Raw genomic sequence first — 17,509 nt, 5'->3', positions numbered from 1 at the left:
TTCTCTCTAAAATGGGTCAGACTCCGTGATCTCTGCGGTTTCTTCTTCAAGCTATGAGTCTGTGATATCAATATCTCAAAAGACCAAGTACAATAAATGCCACCTGAGTAGTGAATCTCTTCTGGCTGTGGGGATCCCAGGAGGCTTCTGGGAAGAAGTGGCATTTAAGCTGGGCCCTGAAGGAGGGACAGCTTTTCTAGAGGCAGTCACTGAGGGGAACTCTAAAAGAGAGGATAAAGGCATGAGCAGGTACAACAGAATCTGGGAAGCCTGGGATTTGCTCAGGGGACACCAATAACATGTAGAAAGAAGTGGAGTGGCCGTAAAGAAGCAGGACAAGTAGATTGGTACCTGATTTGGCAAGGCCTTGAATAACACCCCCTGAAGAAGAGCTGGATGAGTAGTGGATGATGGCCTGTTAAAGATCCAGCCCTGCTGAACCTTATCACTTGGCCAAAGGAACTGATTCCTAATTGGGGAACTTTTGTATTGGGCCTCCAGGCTTTTTACATTTCCCAGCTTTCTGGCCTGAACCCTGAATCCCAGGGTAGACAAAGCACCCCTAGGCCTTCCTAGCCCCCCAGGCTGTTTTTAGAGGTCAGCCAGAGAGAGAGATCTGGGCTAAGGATGTTCTGTTCACTAGAATAACTACAGACCTCAACTGTCCCTTAACTGGGATTTTCAAAACTTTTTTCACACTCTGACTTTGTCTTAGTATTAGTTCCAAGAAAGAAGAGCCACCGAGGCTAGATAGTGGGGTTAAGTGACTCATTGGAGACACACCACACAACTAGGTAGCTGGGACTTTTTTTTAATCCTTACCTTTTGTCTTAGAACTGATTCTAAGACAGAAGAAAGGGAAGGCCTAGTCAAATGGGGTTAAGTGACTTGCTCAGGGTCACAGGACTAGGAAGTGTCTGAGGTCAGATCTGAACCCAGGCCTGGAGGTGCTTTCTCCACCCTCTCCAGGCCTGGAGGTGCTTTCTCCACCATGCTATTCCTTAGCGGCCCCTAGTTGGAATGCTCTTATCTGGACCTAGTCTAATCCTGTTCTAGACTTTAAAGAAATCCAAACATCTAGTCACCTTCCCTTATCACATGACTTCAGATTTTGCCTGTTCCTTTTTTTGGGGGAGAGGAATTTGCGAAAACAGTATTGTGGTCTGTTGTTTGGAGAGAGAATGTGGAAGTAGAAAGATCAAAACGGAGGCTAGAAGTGGTTCTGAGATCTGTGGCAGAAGGATCAAGCCTGGAAGATCTCTGAACCCAGAGAACCAAACTGGATCAGAGGTCAGGGTCAAGAATGGCTTAGGAAGGAATATGAAAATCTGTAGTATATGATAATATAGGTACAACTGCCTTCTTGGGGAAGAGGGGGATGGAGAGACAGAACATAAGATTGCAAAATATCAGAAAACAAATATTAGAAAATTATATTGACATGTAATCTGGGAAAAAATTGAAATGTATTACTTTTTAAAAAAAGAATAGTTAGAAAGTGAAAAGGGCTCTAAAGTTAAAGCTTTGGGGGCAACTGCATGGCTCAGTGGATTGAGAGCCAGGCCTAGACTGAAGGTCCTGGGTTCAACTTTGGCCTCAGACACTTCCTAGATGTGTGACCCTGGGCAAGTCACTTAACCCCCATTGTCTAGCCCTTATCACCCTTCGGCCTTGGAACCAATACTTAGTATTAGTTCTAAGATAAAAGGTAAGGGTTTTAAAAAAAGTTAGCACTTCTCTGGACAGACTCTCCTGCTCTGGGAACTGTAGCTTGAATATGCTGTTGGCTCAAGACCTCTAAACTAAAAGCTTTTGAGGAGGTAAATGATATAATCAGAACAATGCATGAGGAAGTTATTTGGACAGATAGATTGGAAGAGAAAAACTGAAGAGAATAGGGAGGCCAAGGAGGTAACTATTATAATTATTCAAGCAAGAGATGATGAGGTTTTGAACTAGGTAGGAAGGAAGAAGAACAGAGAGATACTAGAAACCTTGTTGTCATTCAGTCATTTTTCAGTTGTGTCCCCATTTAGGGTTTTCTTGTCAAAGATATTGGAACAGTTCTTCTCCAGCTCATTTTACAGATGAGAAAACTGAGGCCAACAAGGTCAAGCGACTTGCCCAAGGTCCCACAGCTACTAAATCCAGTCTGAGGCTGGATTTGAACTCAGGAAGATGAGAAACCTAGAATCCCAGAAATATCTGCTGTAGAAGGAGCTTAGAGATCATCTAGTCCAACATTGTCTCACTTTATAAGGGGTGAAACTGAGGCCCAGATAGGGGCAGCCGACATGCCCCGGGTTATATACAAGACTCAACCTTAGATTTCCTGAAGACCTCTGTGCCTCTCCTTCCAATGCACTTTGCTGCCTGTGTAGAGAAGGGAGGAAGTCCTCCCGTCCTGTGGCGTCTGACCTGCCCAGCATAGCCATTCACTGCCATTCACTCTTTGGTGAGACGGCGCTTTATTTCAGGAAGGCTTCTGGGAAGTTGCTGGGCAGCGGTGTTTGTGGTGGCTGGCAGGCTAGAATGAAAGAAGTCAGGAACCCGAGGGCTGGCGAACTGGGGACCCTGAGACCAAGGAGGGCTAAAGAGGAGAGGAGTCTAAGCTCAAAGGGATTTCTCTGGGGTAGAGTGGTGGGGAGACAGCCTCAGGCCAGCTGATTAGCTCTCCATCATTTGGGCTCCATGAACCTCATACAGAAGGTGGAAGTTTCATACAGAGGAAGAGAACGGAGACAAGGCCGGAGTATGGGGCAGAGGGGAGGGGAGTGGGGTGCTGGGGTGAGGTGACTGTGATGGAAACAAACTTGTTTCACAGTTTTCTGACTAGTTAGCTAGCCCCATCTATCTTCCAGTGGCTAGAGAGCCAGGAAGACTTCTGGGGTTCAAATCCAGCCTCAGACATTTCCTAGCTGTGTGGCTGTGGGTAAGTCATTTAACCCTGACTGTCTAGCCCTTGCTCCTCTTTTGTCTTAGAATTGATATTAAGAGAGAAAATAAATGTTTTAAAATTAAAATAGTGACTTGAGAGCCAGTCTTAGAACCAGAAATCTTGGGTTCTAGGCTGGACTTTTAACATACTAGCTGTGTGACCCTCTATAAGAAATCTGACCTCTCAGTGCATCTGGACCCCTCTCTAAGACTAGAAGTTGGAGAAATGGTGAATATATATATATGTGAATATATAATAATAGAGTGTAGAGGTGCTCATGTGGAAAAATGGATATATATGTAATAAACATATATAAATATAAATATATGTAAATATATTAATAGAATGTAGAGGTACTCATGTAGAAAATGGATATATACATAATAAAGATGTAATAAACATATATAAATATAAATAAATATGTAAATATATATTAATAGAATGTAGAGGTACTCATGTGGGAAAATAGATAGATTGCTGGACCTTAAGTCATTTTCCTGAGTTCAAATCTGGCCTCAAACACTTACTGGCAGTGTGACCCTGGTTGAATCACTTCACTCTATTGGCCTCAGTTTCCTCATCTGTAAAATGAGCTGGAGAAGAAAACAGCAGACCACTCCAGTTAACTCTTTCAAGAAAACCCCAGATGGAGTCATGAAGAGTCAGACACGACCCACTGACATCCATCTTACTTCTTGTTCCAGGATTCCCCCTCCTAACTTCTTCTCTGTGCACCCCCACTTCCTCTCCCCCCCTTCTGTGAAAGAGAGAACAGGTAGGAGTGATACCTTGCTTTCTTGTCAACATGCTTCTCTTCTTTCCTGTCCCCCACTTCCCTAGGGTGACATCCAGCAACTCCTCATTGTCCCCGGGGCCCAGGCTGCCTATGAATCCTGTGAGCGAAGACAGCTGCAGTGTGAGGGGAGCCATGTGGAGAGACCCCAGAAACAAGAGCCCCACAAAGCCCACAGACCCCAAACCCGGGAAATACACAGACTCCATAGGCCACAAAATCAGGAGCCACAGAGGCAGGTGAGTAAGAAACACAGACATCTGTAACCTACAGTAAATCCTGGAATGGGCAACTCCAGACCTATCTCTGGAGTTTTCGTCCAAAATGTCAGACACCCCTCCTGGATGAGGGGTCTCCCACCTGCCCATCCTGACCCAGCTTCCAATTTTATACTGTCATTCTCTCCTCCCTTATCCGTAATGTTCTGTAATGTTCCTTCAAAAAAATCTTTTAATTTTCATTTAAACATTAAAATGATTTTGCAATGAAGGAATTTGGAGAAATTGGAGGGTGAGGGCTACTTATCCCACCGTCTTTCATTTCCTTCTAGTTGAACATGTGCCCCTACCTCTCCACTGTGCCTTCCCTCGCAAATTAAGAGATTGAGGGGGCAATCAGGTGGCTCATTGGATAGAGAGCCAGGCCTAGAGGCAGAAGGTCCTGAGTTCCAATCTGATCTCAGATATTTCCTAGTTGTGTGACCCTGGGCAAGTCACTTAACCCCCATTGCCTAGTCCTTACCACTCTTCTATTGGAACCAATACACAGTATTGATTCTAAGATGGAAGATAAGAGTTAAGAAAAAAAAAAAAAAGATTGGGGGAAGGAAGAAGTTGAGAGAGAAAGAATGGAGATCTGGGGAGATAAGAGATGGAGAAATAGGAAGAAAGAAGCAGAGATTGGGAAGCACACATCCAGAGACAGTGACGGTGTTAGGGGGTCTGAGGAGATGCGGAGGAGGGGACCTAGTCTATATGGGCCTGGAGATGGCTAGGTGAGCCTAGAAGGGGAGGGGAGGGAGCTGTAGCAGAAATTGAGGTGAGGGATGATGAGGGTGAGGGTTCTGATAAAGGGTTGGGGGTTCGAGTGTTGGATCAATCTCTTAATTATGTTTGCTTCTGTCCACATGTGGACTCAATCTTAACTTACTTCTCTACTTCCCCTGCCACCTACCTCTACCCATCATTCCCTCCCCTTCACCTCCCTCACTGCAAATGCCTCTTCATTTTCTCACTCCTTCTGATTCCTCCTTCCTTTCTTTTGCCATCTCTCCTCAATCTCCATATTCCTATCTCATCCCCATCTGGCTTCTGTTCCCTCCTGTCCTCTTCTCAGTCCCCAGATTCTTTCTATTATGACTATGAGCCCCCGTATTATGACGAGATGACCACAGGGGCCACCCCTGATTACCAGGTAACCCCCCCTTCTCCTGACAGGCCTCTTTCTCACACTATTTACTTTAGGAGATCCCTCCTGAATGTAGTAGACATTTTATATTGGGTGGTGGGAAAGCTAACTCACTCACACCCCCTTCCCATGTCTCTTTCCTGCCACAGAGGCCTCAGAGTCCCCCTAAGAAGGCTCCCCCTGCCTCCCTGGGACGCAGGGCACCCCCTCGCCCTCGCCGGCTTTCCCGGCCTTCCCCACCTGCCAAGAGGTCAGCGGCCCAGAGGGCCTCCACCTCACCTGCCTGGCAGCCTCCCCGTGGTAGGGGTGCAGGGTCAGCAAGGGACCAGGTTCCCCAATCCCGACGCCCTGCTCGACGGGCAGCTACCCCACAAGTCCGGGGTCCCCCTCGGACCAGAGGCAGCGGTTATCGGCAGGTAGAACAGGGGGATCCAGATCTCTGCCCTCTCCAATGATCTAAATTCACCCAGAGGGGTTGCAAGATCTGAGATTTACCCCCACCCCCCCAGCGCGGATAGGTTTTTCTAGGTGTATGGGGGGGTATCTGCTGCTTTGCACCCATCTACATTAATCTTCTTCCTCTCTGCTTCTGGCTATGCTCTTTCTTCTCCCCCTCCTCCCCACCCTTCCTTGAGGTCAGGACCCTACCTTAGGTGAAGAAGATGGGACTCAGGAGTCCAACCCCCTGCTACCCCCTGAGGAGGTAACTATCCCCCATCCCACCTCAGTGCCTAATCTGGACAGCTCTGACACTTCCCCATTTCATCTTGATGAATCATTTTCTCCTCTCCAGGCCAGAGAGCTATCAAGTATCCAGTTGTATGTCCATTCTTCTTCCATGCTTTAGGTCCATTTTCTGCAGCTTTTGAAGCTACATCTATCTTTGCCCATAGTTCCCCATATCTCTCACTATTTTTGACTACTCATCCCTTCTACATCCACCAGGGTCCCTATTTGTCTTTGGCCACTTCCCAGTCTCCTTAGCTGGACACTGTGTCCATGTGATCACTCTTTCTTGATGTTCAGCCCTCTGGCCATCCTGCCCCCTCCATTTACCCTCCTTAAATTTTTTTCACCATTTGAGCTCCCTTTGAGTTTCTGGTGGTCGTCCTTGCCCTTACAATGTGTGCTGTTGACCCTTCATTGGGGCAATTCCTTTCTCCAATGGCCCCAGACCCCATTAAGCAAAAGCCTTTTATCTATTCTCTTCCCTCCCCTCATCTTCTTGGTCAGATTCAAGAGGGAGAGGGCAAAATGTTCTTAGCTGCCTCCTCACTGTCTCCCCTCTACCTCCTCTTCCCATCCTGGGAAGGAGCAGATAGACCCCCAGGGTCCCCCCACCGCTGGCAGGTTTCGAATTGAGGAATATGTGGAGGGGACCACAGATCCCCCTCCAGGTCCCTACGATTACACCTATGGCTATGGGGATGATTATCGAGAGGAGACAGAGCTCGGGCCAGCCCTCTCTGCTGAGACCACCCACTCAGGAGCCGTAAGTGACGTGGGTCTCCTCTGCCTCCTCTCCATGACCCTCTACCAGAGTTGTGAGCACCATTTCATGTTATTAATGCATCACTTCTTGTCATTAATATATTACTTTCTGTTGTTAATGCATCACATCCAATTATTGCATCACTTCCTGTTGTTAATGCATCATGTTCTGTTGTTAATGCACCACTTTCTGTTGTTTTTGCATCACTTCCTGTTGTCAATGCATCAATCCCTATTGTTAATGAAGCACTTCCTGGGGTTATTGCATCACTTCCTTTTGTCAATGCATTGTTTCCTATTGTTAATACACCACTTCCTGGGGTTATTGCATCACTTCCTATTGTTAATGCATCATGTTCTGTTGTGAATGAACTACTTTCTGATTTTACTACATCAATTCCTATTGTTAATGTATCATTTGCTCTTTTTAACATATCACTTCCTATTGGTTGTGAACTACTTCCTTTTGGTAGTTAGTCACTTCCTATTCATTTGGGGAGGGGAAGGCCTATGTTGCTTCAGAAGATTATTTCCTGTTTGCCATTCTCTGTCTGACCTGATGGAATTATGTATTTCCTTCTGCCTAGGGTGGCTGGGTTCTTTCTCTGCTGGGTCCATTTCCTGTTTGTTTTGGACACTTTCTGTATGTTTAGGCTGATGCATTCATGTTGTTCTGGGGAAATAAGCCTCTACCTTGTGACCAATTCCCAACTACTTCTTTATTTCTGTCTTCATCAGTATCAAAAGTTTTAACTTTCAGTGTCCTGTCGCTTTTCCCTAGGCCCACTTCCTGCCCAATAAGTCACTTCCTGTTTGTCTTAGTCATGGCATCCATCTTCATGTTGGTGTTGGCCTGAGAGCCACTTCTTGTTTGTGTCTGATCATTTCCTATGTGTTCTGGCTGTAGTATCCATCTTGTCTTTTCCATTTCCAGTGAATTATCCACTTCTTGTGTATGCCAGGCATTGCTAGTCCTAATGCTCTTGTTGTGAGCCTTACTCTTTATGGCTACTTCCTATGTGTCCTGTATTTTTCTTAACATTTTTTTCCTCACATGTTTTCTCCTCTCAAAAGGAGCCACTTCTTATCTATCTCATACAACTTCCTTTTTCTCTTAGCTGTGAAAGTCATATTCTGCCTAAAAGCATCCCAAAGGTTCTTACCTCAATGGCTGCTTCTAGACTGTTGATGTCATTTCCTGTCTATCTTGGCCACTTCCTGTTTGCCTAAGTCATGACATACATATTTCTGCCAAATATGCCTCTTTTTTTGGGGTGTCTCTAACCATTTTCTGTCTGTTTTGGTTACTTTCTTTGTGTCCCAGTGTAGCTTGTTTATTGTGCTATTGGTTTTCCTTTGGGGGCTACTTCCTTTGTGTTTCTTACACCTTCCCTTTTGTTGTGGCTGCTTCCTCTGTCCTCCTATTTTAACATTATGGTTATTGTCTAATATTTCCCCCCATAGATCCCTACTACCCTTGCTTCCTCTGCTTTTGTCTAGTAATTGGGGATATGCATCGGGCTGGGAGAGTTTGGTCAATTGACCCTTACTATTCGTGAGGGAGAGAACTATTTGTTCCTGGGAATTCCGAAGACCTCGAAGGGGGTATCCAGCATGACCTACTATTATTGTAGGTGGGAATGTGGGAATGGGAGGACTTAGTATAGAAATGGGTTGAGGTTCTGAGTTCAAAGTTGGGGTAATACACACAGAGGTTACAGGTATTGATGAGGACCAATTATGTGGGTTGCAAGGTGGTCCCTACTGAAGGTGAGGAGCTTGGGTTAGGGAACCAGGAAAAGCAGAGTGTGGGGCCTGCGTTTAAGAGATTGGTTGTCTCAGAGGAATTCTGGTTTGGTGGCCTTATGGGGTTGGGTGTTAGAGTAGGGAAAGAATCTGAGACATTAGATCATTTTTGTTGTTGTGCTTTTATATGTTCCAAATGAAGTAGAGAAAAATCCTTGGGTAGAAAATTTAGGAGGATTGAGTTTGGGGAAAGATTGAGGAGGCTCTAGGTGGGGCTTGGGGTTTTCTAGTTCAAGTCATCCATGCATTAAAGGATGTAGATGGTATTAGTGGGGATCTTTTTTGGGGTAAAGGAGCAAGGGGGTTGAGGGTATCCTTGGGGTGGGTCTATTTGAGGTGTTATGGGGGGGTTGTTGATGGGTATCTGCTGCTCACAGACCCCACTTGGGGTTACATGTGTGTCTTCCTCAGGCTGCCCATGGAGTACGGGGGCTGAAGGGAGAGAAGGGGGAACCTGCTGTCCTGGAACCTGTAAGTCTTTTCAGTTGTTGGCTCAGCAAAAATTACTTGAGTGATAGGTTCTTGGGGGTCCTGGAGGGCAGGGGAAGGTATTAAGATGATATTGACCTTGACCTCACCTTGTCATCACAGGGAATGCTAGTGGAGGGGCCACCAGGCCCTGAAGGACCTGCAGTAAGTCTGGGCTTGATCTTTCCTCTTCAGAGCCTCCTCCTTTCTCCCATCCTCCTGATAGTCTTCCTATCATATCCACTTGCTCATTTCTCCCATATCTTCATACCTTCCTTTTATAACTTGCTCTCAAAGTCCTCATTTTATTCCCATTCATCCCATGGTGGACTTAAAGGCAGGAAAAACTGAGTTTGAAACCTACTTCTTACATGACTAGTTGAGTAACCTTTCTGAGTCTCAGTTTCCTTCTCTGTAAAATGAGAGTAATAGCTTCAGTGTCTACATCACAGAGTGGTTAGGAAGCTTGAACTAGATAATAACAAATGCTTTGTATAAAGTTCACAAATATGTCAGCTACCCCTTCTAATCTGACCCCCTTTGAATGAAACCCGGGATCCCTTGAGAATTTTCTCTGAAGATCCTCTTTGCTCCAGACTTGCCTGTCCCGTCCCATGTTTACTCATCCCTCCTCTTCCTGAACTCTTGCTCTCCACTTCTACATCTGAATCCCTTTCTTCTTCTCTCCTCACAGGGACTTACTGGCCCTCCTGGAATTCAGGGGAACCCTGGTCCTGTTGGTGATCCTGGAGAAAGGGTAAGAGGGTGGGTGGCCTGAGTAGAAGGATTGAGGGGTAGGCCCTGGGATACTTGGTATATACTATAAATATTTTCTGCTTTGGGGATTGTTAAGGGAGATAGGATGCTTGTAACCTGGCAGGGAAGATGAAATTCATGTTCAAGGAAGAGATGTCTGATATTTGCTGCCTAATTTCCCTTTGTGGGGGCTGGGAAGGGTTTGGAGGGCACTTTAAAGAATCTTCTGGCCCTTATATTTCATGGTGGGACTCTTAAGAGAGATGTTAGCTTTCCCCACTGTATCTCTGTTTTCCTTTCTCCCACCCTAATTCTATCCTTCTCCCCCTGTTTTCTCTCCCTTCCACCAATAGGGTCCCCCAGGCCGTGCAGGGCTTCCTGGCTCAGATGGAACCCCTGGGCCTCCTGGAACATCACTTATGCTTCCTGTGAGTTCTATTTTGAGCATTAGAAGATGGTGCCATTGTTGGTGGGCTAGCTAGAACCCAAGATATCAGGGACCCAAGGACTGATATAATGAGGAAACTGAAAACAAGAAAGGCTAAATGGTTGTGAATAAACTGAAGGAGGAGGAATCTAAACTAAAAAGGATTTCTCTAGGGGTAAAATAGGGATAACATGGGCCCCCGATCCAGAAGCAGGCATGGGTCATCTAGAACCAGGAAAGGCATAATTTATGCCAGAGAGATCCAAAGGAGAATGTATCCAGAGGAAAGATGAATATGCCTGGGATTGGGGACAAATTGAATCCAGGGACCCCAATGTTGTTACCTAGAATTCAAAGGGATATTGAGGGGCAGACTTGGGTATTTAAGTGCTGTATAATCCTGGAGATGGTATAAGAATGGCCATTTGGGTATTCTAGAATGGGGGAGAGGTGACAGATGGGGGGCTTCTGAGGCACTGGATCACCTTGTTTCTCTCTTTTCCATTTTATCCTTGGTTCCACTGCTGCTCACATTAGTTCCGGTTTGGCAGTGGTGGTGGGGACAAGGGTCCAGTGGTGGCAGCTCAAGAGGCCCAGGCTCAAGCTATTCTGCAGCAGGCTCGGGTGAGCAGGGAGTGTCATTGGGGTGAGGGGGTCAGTCGGGGGGTTCTGGGGAAATTTACCCTGTCGGGAGTAGGGATGAGGATGGTGGGGTTCAGGAGGGGCTGGGAAGGAGTGAGGGCAAAGGGAGTAGCCTGGAGGACTAGTGTGTGGAGGAAAGATTTAGGAAGAGGTCAGAAATGAATTTAGGACAGAGGTTTTAAGACTTGGGAGATGAGATGGGGTCGTATAGATATTGGGAAAATATTGGGGATTTTCTTCATCTTCCTCTTCTTCTCAATTCTAATTATCTTCTTATTCTCTAGTTGGCTCTTCGTGGTCCTCCTGGCCCCATGGGATATACAGGCCGTCCTGGACCCCTGGTGAGTGATGGGGAAGGGTGTATGTGTATGGAGGGAAAAGGGATGGGGATGGAAAGTGGAGAATTTTTCTTTGCAGGAAACAAAAGGAAAGTATAGAAAGTCTTAGGATATAGTGCTCTTGAGGAGAACTGGGTTAGGGATTAGTCCTCAAGGTTGAGATCCTTGGAGGAGCACTACTGGGGCTTTATTCCCCACGTACCCTCCTTTTCTCTCCTATCTCAGGGCCATCCTGGGAGTCCTGGACTGAAGGGAGAATCTGGAGACTTGGGCCCTCAGGTAACAGCCCCAGACCTGACCCCTCAACTCCTTGATAAGTGACCCCATCATCTTCCTTTTGAACTAACCCCTTACATCCTATTTCTCCCCTGCACCAGGGCCCACGGGGTCCCCAGGGCCTTTCAGGTCCCCCAGGCAAAGCTGGCCGCAGGGTAAGTCTTGGGGGCTAAGGTGGGGAGGCCGTTAGGGGCAGATAGCCTCATGGTGGTGAGGGATGCCATGTGGAAAGAACCTGACTTTGCTGGAGGAGGGTATAGAGAGACAAGTCTGTGAAGGGAGTGACACAGTGGTGGGAATGAGGGGATAGGGATCTGTAGAGGTCTGGCCCTCTCACTTGAATCCAATCCCATCATTTCTTTCTGTCCCTTCAGGGTCGTGCTGGAGCTGATGGAGCTCGAGGGATGCCAGGGGAGCCTGGGGTGAAGGTAATAGCATCAAGAATGCCTCTGTGACCCACTTGTTTTTTTTCCAAATCCTTAATGCCCTTTTAAGCCCCTCAGTCCTCTAATCCCCCATTCTCCTTCCTGCCTGCTTCTTCCCTTAAATTTCTGCTTATTAGTATGTCCCCCCTCAGGGATTACCATTTGGGATGGAATTGGGTTGGGCTCTCACACTTATGCCCTTTTCCTTCAGGGTGACCGAGGGTTCGATGGCCTACCAGGGCTTCCAGGAGAGAAAGGACACAGGGTGAGTATTGCCTGGGTATGGGGAAGGAGATTGAGGAGCTAATTGCCAGAGAGAAGAGGGAGGGAAAGAGAAGGGACTGTGTGTCTGGGGAAGGAGCAGAGTCTCAGTGTCCGCCAACACCCAAGAATGAGTCCAAAAGGACCTAGAGAACCATCTGGACAACTTGAATTTGGAGAATATACATGAGGGGGATGTGGGAAAAGTGAGTGCTCAAAGGAAGAAGTGGGGCTGGGATGGAGAGATATAAATTCCTAAAGGAATTCCTAATCTTTTTTGGGGGTTATGGACCCAAATCTTTTGCAGTCCGGTGAAACTGTGGACCCCTTCTCAGAATAGTGTTTTTAAATGCATAAAATACACGGGATTGCAAAGGGAACTGATTGTATTATATAGCTATCAAAATATTTTAGAAACAAGTTCACAGGCCTCAGGTTGAGTCCTTGGTTCCTGGCGAGGGAGGAGTTGGTGTGTTGGGTGAGGGGTTGACTCTGAGGTCCAAATGATACCTGTCTTCCTCACTCCAGGGTGAGAGTGGATCCCAAGGCCTTCCTGGTCCTCCAGGGGAGGATGGAGAGAGGGTGAGTGGCAGTGGGGGCTGCTGGGTAGAAGGGAGACCATATGTGACATTTGGGGAAGGAAGTTGAACATGTGAGCTTTGAGAGAACTTCTTCCTTACTCTTTCCCTGTTCCTCTCTTCCCACTAGGGAGATGATGGGGAAATTGGACCACGAGGCCTGCCTGGGGAGTCGGTGAGTATGAGGCGATAGGGAAAGGGAAGACAGGGTAGATTGATGGTAGTTGTGGTATTAAGAATCCAGGGAGACCAAGGGAAGAAAAGGTTCCCTGGATATAAGGACAATCCTGGACTTGTTCTCTCTGATATATGTGTGCCTTTCATCTGCTCTACACTTAACTTAGGGTCCCCGAGGTCTTTTGGGCCCTAAAGGTCCTCCTGGAATTCCCGGACCCCCGGTAAGTAGCCCTTCCTCATATCTGATCCTGCCTCCTGAACTTTTAAACCCCAGATCCTCCTAAATCTTATCCTTCTCCTGACCTCTTCTCCTCTCTCTCTTTCCCTTGGCTAACTAACCTCACTGTTCTCTCATCATTTTTACACTCGGGTCTCAAATGACAAATTGTATAGTTTGCTGTCTGCTTTATGTGTTGCCAAAAAAAAAAACAACCCTCAAGAAAAACAAAATGAACCCACAAATCCACAAACCCATACCCGGCAGGGAGCCAGGGGCCTGGATCTGTTTGCTTAGCATTTGGGTGAATGGGGCACCTGACAGATGGAGAGGGCACACCCACACCCTGAGGTGGGACTCCCCACCCAGAAACCCACAGACCCTCCCCCAGTCCTCATCTCTCTGCCCCACTTTTTCTTCCTTCTATCAATCTCTTTTCATATTTCAGGGAGTAAGAGGCATTGATGGACCCCATGGCCCCAAAGGGAACTTGGTAAGCCTGGCATAGTGCCTAGCTCATAATAGGTGTAATATAGAAATATCTTACCTATATGTTATATATAGATATGTAAACATTAAGTATTTAAATACATAAATACTAGTTGCTTTATGTACTTGGGGAGGCTCCCCTGATGTCTATCTCTACCCCTCAAAGCCCTCTTAACCTTGATCTTCCATGAACCTTTCCCAGAAGCCCCTTGACCTCCAGTTATGGTTATGGGTCCTAGTGCCATAGAACATGAAAAAAGGAATATACCTCAGAGAAAACCTTTCTTTTACAGAAAGGAAAACTTGGACTTAGAGTCACAAAGTGCATCTGGGACTAGAACTCAGGTCTTCTGATTCATAGTCCAATACTCCCCCATTCTTTTCTCTCTGTTCTAGTGACTTGGGGGTTTGCCCTTATATCTCTTTCCAAACTGACCCTTATATTATTCTCCATTTCCAGGGTCCCCAGGGAGAGCCTGGTCCTCCTGGACAACAGGGTACACCAGGAACCCAGGTGAGTAACCCCATTGCTTCATCTTCCAGATCCTATGATCTGCCTTACCCCCTCTGCCTTTACACATTTTCTCTTTCTCTCTTCTAAGACCATGCCCATACCTTTGGTTCAGAGTGAGATCTTATTATAATCTTCTTGGTCACTGTAATGGGGTCAGTGCTGAGATTGGGCAGGAGGGAGCTAGGGGGCTTTGACTCCTATAGCCCTTGCTATGAAAAGTTGGGGAGGAGGAGGGAGGTGGCCAGAATTATGAGGATAGAGAGGAATAGCCCCCCTATCATCCTCTCATGAAACTCTTCTTCTCTTATATGTTAGGGTCTTCCTGGGCCTCAAGGTGCCATTGGCCCCCATGGAGAGAAGGTGAGTGACAAGTGTGGAGGGAGAACCAACCATATGGTGTTCAGGAAGATAGGGGTCATGGGAAAGAGAGAGAAAAAAACACACCAAGAAGACATATTGAGACTTGGACAATGGAGTGGTGTGGGAAGAATGGGGACTTGAGGTATGCTGAAGGGACTCCAACTATCTATCTATATCTTTGCTACCTGTGTCTATGATTCCCTCACTGCCTTTTCCAGGGTCCTCAAGGAAAACCAGGTCTTCCAGGGATGCCTGGCTCTGATGGACCTCCGGTGAGTGACTTGCCTTAACCCCTCATAATTTCCGAGTCCCAACTTAGAATGAACCCATAACCATCACTGGTTATAACCAGTTTCTAGATTTTCCCTTTCACAAAAAGTAACTTCATTATTTCTGACCCCTAAAGATCTCCCAGTACCATCATCCTGCCTCCTCTCTTCTCCCTAGATCCCCCTCTCCCAACTTCTTTGCCTTGAAGGGTTTCTAGCTACTCATTGTGGATCTGGTGATTGCTAGGTTAGATATGGGATTGCAGGGAGGGGTAAGTAAGAGAGCTCATGGTAGGAGATTTCATTCTCTCTTTCCTCTCCCCTCCCAGGGTCATCCAGGAAAAGAGGGCCCAGCAGGAACCAAAGGAAACCAGGTAAGAGACCTTGATCCTTCTCTTGAGTATCTTATGATCCTAAAGTCACCATGATATCTCAGAAGTGCTTGTTGCTTTCTCCCTCCAGTTCTCCCAGCTTACTTTTCCATCTCCTTTCCCCTGACTTCATTGAGACCACATTCCTGAAACCCTCCTGTGATCTCTCTTTTTCTCTCTCCATCCAGGGCCCATCTGGTCCACAGGGTCCTCTAGGATACCCTGGACCTCGAGGTATCAAGGTAACATGTGGTCAAGAGAGGGAGATGGAGGGACTTGGGTGGGAATGGCCGGGAGAAGGATTCCTGGATTCCAGAATCCTATTCTCTAAATCTAGACTTTGACTCGATCATTTTCCATTCCACTTCCTAGGGTGTGGATGGAATTCGAGGCTTGAAGGGTCATAAAGGAGAGAAGGTGAGAGAAGAATCCCCAGCTGAATCATATAATTTTCTCCCACTGCCCTCTCTGGGCAGCTTTACCCTGACACTTCCTCCTATCTTTTGAGCCCCCATCTCTTACCTCTTACCCTCCAATCCTTCCTATAAAATCCTTCCAATCTTTATCCAGGATTGTCACCATGAACCCACAAGCTCCTAATTTCTGACCTCAAAACAAAGTTGTTCATGCCTTTATATAGTCCTCCTCCCATGCCGCTTCTACTTATTTCAATGTGCCCCTTTCTCAGGGAGAAGATGGCTTTCCTGGTTTCAAAGGTGACATGGGTGTGAAAGGTGACCGGGTATGTATGAGACCATTCCATGTACCCCTAGCCCCTCCCTTAGCCCCAAGTGCCCTGATAACATCCACTTTAGCCTTCAGGCCCCTGAAAAGCTTCTGAATCTCCAATTCCAAGCCTCTTGGTCTTCCCTCATACCTTAATTACAATGATCCCAATGCTACACCTCTGTTTATATCACCTGAACCATCCCAATATCATCTCAGTGTCTCCAGAGGAAGTCCCATGGAAATCTCTGACCTTCCTGAATATCCTCTCTTCCTTCAACGTCTATGGCTCTCTTAACCTTTAGAGATCCCCATCACCCAAGAGTTTCCCCAACTTAAGCAATCCTTTTGACAGCAAATGACCCCCACTCTTACCTTACCTCTCAGCCTCCTACTGTGAGGTTCAATCTCCTGATCCTTGCATTCTCCTCACCCTGCAGGGTGAGGTTGGAGTCCCTGGTTCAAGAGGAGAAGATGGTCCTGAGGGGCCAAAAGGACGAACTGGACCCAATGGAGACCCAGGCCCCATAGGACTTGTGGGAGAGAAGGTGACTGTGTCATGTGCTTTGGATACAAAAGCAAAAATTGAATGTTTCTTGCCCTCAAAGAACTTATATTCTGTTGGGGGGAAACTATATATATATGAAATAGGTAATGTTCTAACATGGTATATATCTTTATCTAATAATAATATAATACAATAATTATATATGTAAGTAAATACAGAGTATTCATATACCAAGTTTTTTTTAAACACTTTTTGTCTGTCTTAGAATCAATACTAAGTATTGGTTCCAAGACAGAAGAACTGGGCAAATGGGGTTAAGTGACTTGCCCAGGGTCACACAGCTAGGAAGTGTCTGAGGCCAGATTTGAACCTAGGACTGGGTCCTATCTTTAAGAGTCCTGGCTCTCTATGCACTAAGCCACCTAGCTGCCTCCCATACTAAAATTTTAAAGTGGTAACTTGTCAGCTAGAAGATTTGTCCCATATAGGAAGTAGCACTTGAGCTCATCTTTGAAGGAATCTCATGATTCTAAGAAGGCAGTGCATTCCAGGCATGGACACAGCCTGGGAAAAGGCATGGAGAAGGGAAAGGAATTCTTATATACAAGGATCAGCAAGAATACCATATAGAGTATGTGAAGGAATATAGAGTGTGTGAAGAGAAAATTATATGTAGTCAACTTGAAAAATTTTGCCAGAGCCAGGCTGTCAGAGCCTTTAAACAACAGAGAGAGAGATAAAGAAAAAAGAGAGACAGAAAGAAAAAAGAGAGACAGAAAGAAAGACAGACACATTTAGTGTGGAATCTCCAAATTGGCAGTTAGTGATGTGACCTGGAGCTCAGGAGAGAGACTGGGGTTGGATATGGACATCTGCATAAGACATATATTTGAACCTATGAGCTAGAATCTTGGGTTTCTAGGAGAAGAAGGTAATAATAGGGGGTCTGGACAACTTTGGCTCACTACATAGTTAACTGGATGTCTCAGCAAATGATATCACTGGGTAGATACTGAGCATGACATCATGCTTAGCCCATGAAGGATGCTATGGGCAAGACAGAGCTGTAGAAGAGCTTGTGGTCTAGACAGATAAGACTGGATTGATGCAGATGAATTGACTCAAGAAAAATGCAAGGTTGCATGTAACAAATGAGATCGTGGGACAGATTCTACATCTAAAAGGTGTTTAGGGAAGGGAAGATGTCTGTTCAGGCTGACCAGGAAAGCTTTGACAGAAGAAGGGTGAGGTTTCATATGAACTTTGAAAGAT

General features: G+C 46.2%; 1 protein-coding gene across 4 annotated transcripts in view; it reads left to right on the top strand.

Moving 5' to 3' along the window:
- COL11A2 (collagen type XI alpha 2 chain) overlaps positions 1-17,509 on the top strand; it is a 37,934-nt gene that overhangs the window by 4,879 nt on the left and 15,546 nt on the right. Inside the window, exons 5-30 of one of the 4 annotated variants that reach the window (XM_044677069.1) lie at positions 3,779-3,970; positions 5,067-5,144; positions 5,779-5,841; positions 6,451-6,630; positions 8,847-8,906; positions 9,027-9,068; positions 9,598-9,660; positions 10,013-10,087; positions 10,624-10,710; positions 11,013-11,069; positions 11,292-11,345; positions 11,444-11,497; positions 11,717-11,770; positions 11,979-12,032; positions 12,557-12,610; positions 12,737-12,781; positions 12,951-13,004; positions 13,449-13,493; positions 13,950-14,003; positions 14,319-14,363; positions 14,582-14,635; positions 14,962-15,006; positions 15,192-15,245; positions 15,376-15,420; positions 15,692-15,745; positions 16,170-16,277. In XM_044677069.1, the coding sequence (XP_044533004.1) occupies positions 3,779-3,970; positions 5,067-5,144; positions 5,779-5,841; positions 6,451-6,630; positions 8,847-8,906; positions 9,027-9,068; positions 9,598-9,660; positions 10,013-10,087; positions 10,624-10,710; positions 11,013-11,069; positions 11,292-11,345; positions 11,444-11,497; positions 11,717-11,770; positions 11,979-12,032; positions 12,557-12,610; positions 12,737-12,781; positions 12,951-13,004; positions 13,449-13,493; positions 13,950-14,003; positions 14,319-14,363; positions 14,582-14,635; positions 14,962-15,006; positions 15,192-15,245; positions 15,376-15,420; positions 15,692-15,745; positions 16,170-16,277 (1,770 nt within the window). The remainder of the gene's footprint in view (positions 1-3,778; positions 3,971-5,066; positions 5,145-5,778; positions 5,842-6,450; positions 6,631-8,846; positions 8,907-9,026; positions 9,069-9,597; positions 9,661-10,012; positions 10,088-10,623; positions 10,711-11,012; positions 11,070-11,291; positions 11,346-11,443; positions 11,498-11,716; positions 11,771-11,978; positions 12,033-12,556; positions 12,611-12,736; positions 12,782-12,950; positions 13,005-13,448; positions 13,494-13,949; positions 14,004-14,318; positions 14,364-14,581; positions 14,636-14,961; positions 15,007-15,191; positions 15,246-15,375; positions 15,421-15,691; positions 15,746-16,169; positions 16,278-17,509) is intronic. The other 3 variants (XM_044677070.1, XM_044677071.1, XM_044677072.1) reach the window with 3 other exon arrangements.

The sequence above is a fragment of the Gracilinanus agilis genome, chromosome 4 (assembly GCF_016433145.1).
Source record: "Gracilinanus agilis isolate LMUSP501 chromosome 4, AgileGrace, whole genome shotgun sequence".
NCBI classification, from domain to species: Eukaryota; Metazoa; Chordata; class Mammalia; order Didelphimorphia; family Didelphidae; genus Gracilinanus; species Gracilinanus agilis.
Note: the sequence above shows the minus strand (reverse complement) of the source record. Positions and strands in the feature narration are given on the sequence as shown.